This window comes from Mycetomoellerius zeteki, unplaced genomic scaffold (assembly GCF_001594055.1).
Source record: "Mycetomoellerius zeteki isolate Tzet28-1 unplaced genomic scaffold, Tzet1.0 scaffold433, whole genome shotgun sequence".
NCBI classification, from domain to species: domain Eukaryota; kingdom Metazoa; phylum Arthropoda; class Insecta; order Hymenoptera; family Formicidae; genus Mycetomoellerius; species Mycetomoellerius zeteki.
In genome coordinates, this window is record NW_017257428.1 from 921,078 (window position 1) to 926,300 (window position 5,223).

Below are 5,223 nucleotides of genomic sequence, written 5' to 3' on the forward strand. Positions count from 1 at the left end.
GAAATATGTCTGGCAGAGGAGGATACTCGTCTTCCAGAGGTGGCAGATTTAAATATTCGACGACGAATTATGATTCTAGATCCAAATATAACTCAGGTAATATACGAGAGTTAGATATGTAATAGTAACATTGTTAGAAAAACAATTATGCCCATATCGAATTAGAGATTAAATTTGAAAATTTGATTTTTCTTTATTTTGACTAGTTAAATTTAATTTAAATTTTCATCTCTATGGAGAGTACACTTATAAGCACACTAAATTGAAGCTGTGCTTTATTTGGTCCTATAAATGCTTCAAAGTGTTTAATTGACCAAGACAACAAAATCTGTATCTTAGGATGCAGTCCATTCGATGCTACTTTGATCGATCATAAAATGAATTATACTAACTGAATTATACCAATCTAAAAATTCTTTGAAGCATCAAGTGGACCGTAATCTTAAAGCATTAAATAGAAAGCAGCCTAAATTGAAGATTATGAAACTTTACAGTATCACAAGTCACATATTAGATATCTCCCTAATGTGAAGTAAACAAACAATATTGTAATATTTTTGATTATTGTCTTTACAGGATCAGAAAGATATTCAAGCAGAGGCGGTCGTGGCGAACATTCAAATAATTATAAAAGACCTCGTGTAAGAAGACAAATTAAAATATTATATTTCTATTTATTAAACTATTTATTAGAAGCGTTTTTGTTAGAATATTAAAACGATTTCTTTTTTTCAGGATTCTTATTCTGCCAGGGATGACCATCGATCATCAAGTGACTCAGCGCGTAAAAGGATAAGAAGTGATTCTTATCAGGTATGTATCTTCCCCTGTCTCTCTCTTTGTAATCTTCTTTATCCGTTTCTCTATCTTTCGTAAGATGATAATTTTACCTCTTCAGACTCAGCATTACATTGTAATGTACATCAAATTTGAAGATATTGTTCGTTGGAATTATTTAATTCTATCGACATTATCTGAGATTGATGTACATAATAATGTATATGTTGGAAAAATAGTCGAAATTTTGAAAAAAAAAAAAGTAATTGTTAAGTATGAATTATTTATTTAAGTACGCTGAATTAAAACTTTTTTTTAATATAGTTCCAATAAAATCAGATCTGAAGAGGTTAAGAGAAAAATATAGTATGACATCAATATACAATGTTCTATATGATTATGTACGGATATTTCCCAACTTGAATTTCCATGAAAAATTTAATGAAAAATTTCTTTCAATAGAAGATTCAAATATTTTTGTTTTATGTAATGTAACGATGGTCCTGAAAATTTGTCACTTATTGATTGAAGTGTAACGTATTAAAAAATTAGTTACACAAAGGAATACTAAATGATTTCAGGACACTCGTATATAAGAAAAATTGGTATATCTTAGACAGAACATTCATAAGTTATCCTACTTTCCTTTCAAGCAACGCGAACCAACGGCTTCTCGAACACTCGTTCTTTTTGCGTTGGGGCGCTACTGCAGAGGAACGCTACAAAAACGTCAAATTATTAAAAGATGAATCGTTAAAAGATGAAATATACCTAGATGGTATTTATATGATATTGCCCGCTGTCCGCACATATCCTAGTAAAGTTTGAGAGCTATTTGAAAAGTCAATGACAAATTGAATGGATAGACGTGAGAGTTACATCATGTTATTCCCCGTTAGAGAACAATAAACGCAATTATGCCGATTTATTATGCATAACGAGAATAAAGAGTATAGAGAAATTGTAGAGAGATAACAACGTCTTCTCAGGCATCGCCTTATGATATGGGATTTTCATGAAATATCACCCATAAACATCGTTTAATCAATTATTTAAATTATATCACAAATGCTAAATTACAAGAGCACAAATTTTGATTAATATTTATACGTTCGTAGGCCTTTCCAATTGTTATATATTGGGACATGTTATCGACCTTACGCATGACAAAAAGGGAATTGGGAAAGAATTAATGTCTAATGTATGCATATCCCTACAGAATGATACTAGGGAAATACTTGGCATGCATGATACATGTAGGGGAGACGAGCGAAATATGGATATAATACAAGTGTACATACATATGTATAATATTGTTCAAACTATCTTATTACCAAACACAACTATACGCATAAATATTCACAAATGATTATGTACATAATGACAACTTTGTTACTTTTATTCGATTCATCTTCGTGTATATGAAATATTCGACACATCACGCCTAATGACAGATATATAATTCAACTAAGTTGGAAAGGTCTATCGAGAGCATTATACGTACGTTATATATACATACATCGTTGAATGATAAGATAGAATTCGTTAGCTCGAGGGAAACGAGCACTGCTACTACTCCCGAGATTACAAATATCAATGAGATTAGAGAGTACATTTTTGTAATGAGGCAATGAAAAGATACTTAGGGATTCTTAATTATTTAGGGAAAATCAAATTATATATCTAGGTGATACAATGAGCATAGAGTAATTACAATTATTAATCCCATATATGACAGTCATGACGCTGAACCATTTTAAACGATATAATAGACGATTAGCACTGCATGCACGTGACAATCGAATGATGAAATGCAAATGGGTTTGAAAACTGAAAATAGAAACATCAGTTAAAATTACTGTGCCGACATTATGCTATTAATCGATCAATCAGTTTTTTATTCAGTTGATTGAGTTAGTCATTTAGCCATTTAGTCAGTCAATCACTCAATCAATCCATCACTCGATGTCAGTCGGTTAGTCACTTGATTAGACCAGTTGGACAGTAGCAATTAAGAGGTAAACGTAGATGTGTACGTGCGTGTAGAAGGGGAAAAAAAGGATATGTATGCATAAGCCACATACGTGTATACTTATATGTAAATATACATATGTGCGTAGAATAAAATATAAGAGAAAAAAGGATGGGAGATGAAAATAAAAAGAAAGAAATACATGGAAGGAGCACAATTAAATTTGATTTGGCAGGGTGGAGGTAGCGGTAGCGGCTCACAGAGGTATTCGTCGTACGGTTCGTCCACATCGGCAGCTTATGACGATAACAAGGGATCGTCATCGTCCAACGTATACGAGGACAAGAGACAGAGCGAACGCGCGTCATCGTACCACCGTTCCGAGGACCGTCATTCCGCTTCACGGAGCTATGTGCCTCCGCCACCCCCTCGGATTAGCGAAATGGCACCGCCACCGACTCAGAGATACACCTCGAGTCGAGGAAGAATATCGCATCAGAGTTCGAATTACAGAGGTCGCATTTCGACCCGCGGCACCGGTGGTAGAGGTGGTGCATTTCATCGTGTGAGCTCTCGATCGGACGTCCTCATGGCTCGCAAGCGTACTACTCTGCACTCGCTCGACTATCGTCGAAAGCTGCTAGGCTCACGCTCACGAGACTACATCCAGCGTGTGCGCATGACTACTACTAAACTACGCAGGAGGTAATTTATTAATACAGTCACTTACCAAAAAAAAAAAAAAAATCGTACGCAATACTATCTTCGTAGCCTGCTTGAATATTCTTCTTTGAAGTCGGTTCATGCAAACCGACTCTCGGTCGATGACCTGAGTGTCACAAGATAATTTATGAAAGCGAACGGACAAAATACACATGCGTGAATAAATGCCTAAGTAAATCGATTGATAAAACAGTCAAGATGCAAACAATCATGAAACAAATATTCCACTGCCGACAGAGAGAAAGAGAGCTTTTTTCTAATAAAGAAGAAATCAGTGATGATACGTATAAACGCAATGTAATAACTTTCGATACGAGAGCTAAAATAATTGTACTTAACTCGTCATGAGACATAATTCTCTTTAGAGTTCATAGCGGTATGACTATATACTATTCATATCATATTTTTTGGCACGACCGAGAGTGTGCGAAGATATCAGAACGCGATGAAAAATAAAGAAAAATGAATAATAGACACTTTTAGCGTACAATACGAAACGCATCATTTCACATTTTGGGATATAAAGCCGAGATATTAAACCGATACTATCGCGATATTTTCTACGTATCATCTATAAGCAAGTCTTGCTCGATGATACAACGAAAGACAAAGAAGCACGAAAATGGAATGCTGGAAAATAATATAAGTCAAAACAAAATTGCTGTGTCATTAGTAGCGGTACTACTAGGCTACCCGGAAGTAAAAAGGACTCGGGATCCGGGACCAGCGTGAAGGACAAGGATAGAGAGATGGCCAAAGCCATTAATGCAGAATTTTCCGATGACGATGACGAGGAAGATGATAATAAGAGTAATTGGGACGACGAAGAAAAGGTAATTCAGCAATGGCGTTAGACAAGCTTATCGTTCGTAATCCTGGGTTTAAATATATATTATATAACGCGATCGTTACAAATAATATGTATAATATAAAAATTAGGAATCACAAAGACATATCTATTGCATACATTGTTGAAATTTAATTTGCATGAATTAATTTCAATCGTTAGTATTATTAAGAAGGTTCGTAATATATATATATATACAAGGTTGGCAAGTAACGCGTTACTTGTAACGCCGTTACTTTGTTGATCGTTACCTTGTTATAATAACAATTTGATAATGACATTGTGAATTTTTTATGATGATAATGCTAACATCAGAGTTAGAAAAGTCAATCGTTACTTATAATGGATTGAAAAAGTCATTCGTTACTGAAAAAAATAACTCCTAATTTGTAACGCGTTACTTTTTAGTAACGAGTAACGTTATGCGTTACTCGTTATACTTATAATTTTTTCGGTGTAACGCATAATAGTGACAAGTTATTTTTGAAAGTGACTTTTCTAACTTTAGTACAACCTTAGCGTTTAGTTAGTTAGCGTTATCGTCATAAAAAATTGCAACATCGTCATCAAATTGTTTACTATAAAAAGTAACGACAAAGTAACTGAAAAGTAACGTTTGCCAACCCTGTGTGTATATATATATTAAGGAGGTTCTCCAGTCATAAGACACATATTAATATTTACGCTTTAAACAAACTACATACATGTGAAAGTTGTGTTCATAACATTCTGTTTTCAGCAATGAGCAACACATTTTTATAGATTATTTTATTTGTTATTAGTTTTATTGTTATAAACAAAAATTTTAAAAAAATAAAGATTAAATTTTTTTATATAAATATATTAAGTACTAAAAAAACATGACTTATACAAAATTTCATTCAGATTCACCAATTATAACAAA

At 33.5% G+C, this 5,223-nt stretch overlaps 1 protein-coding gene across 4 annotated transcripts in view; it reads left to right on the plus strand.

Moving 5' to 3' along the window:
- LOC108726746 (Ciz1 zinc finger protein) overlaps positions 1 to 5,223 on the plus strand; it is a 9,312-nt gene that overhangs the window by 1,218 nt on the left and 2,871 nt on the right. For 2 of the 4 annotated variants that reach the window (XM_018454505.1, XM_018454504.1), the window contains exons 3-7: positions 1 to 96; positions 577 to 641; positions 736 to 813; positions 2,985 to 3,454; positions 4,146 to 4,305. The exon at positions 1 to 96 is cut by the window's left edge and continues 83 nt beyond it. In XM_018454505.1, the coding sequence (XP_018310007.1) occupies positions 1 to 96; positions 577 to 641; positions 736 to 813; positions 2,985 to 3,454; positions 4,146 to 4,305 (869 nt within the window). Of the gene's footprint in view, positions 97 to 576; positions 642 to 735; positions 814 to 1,430; positions 1,556 to 2,984; positions 3,455 to 4,145; positions 4,306 to 5,223 lie in introns of those variants that run through there. The other 2 variants (XM_018454506.1, XM_018454507.1) reach the window with 2 other exon arrangements.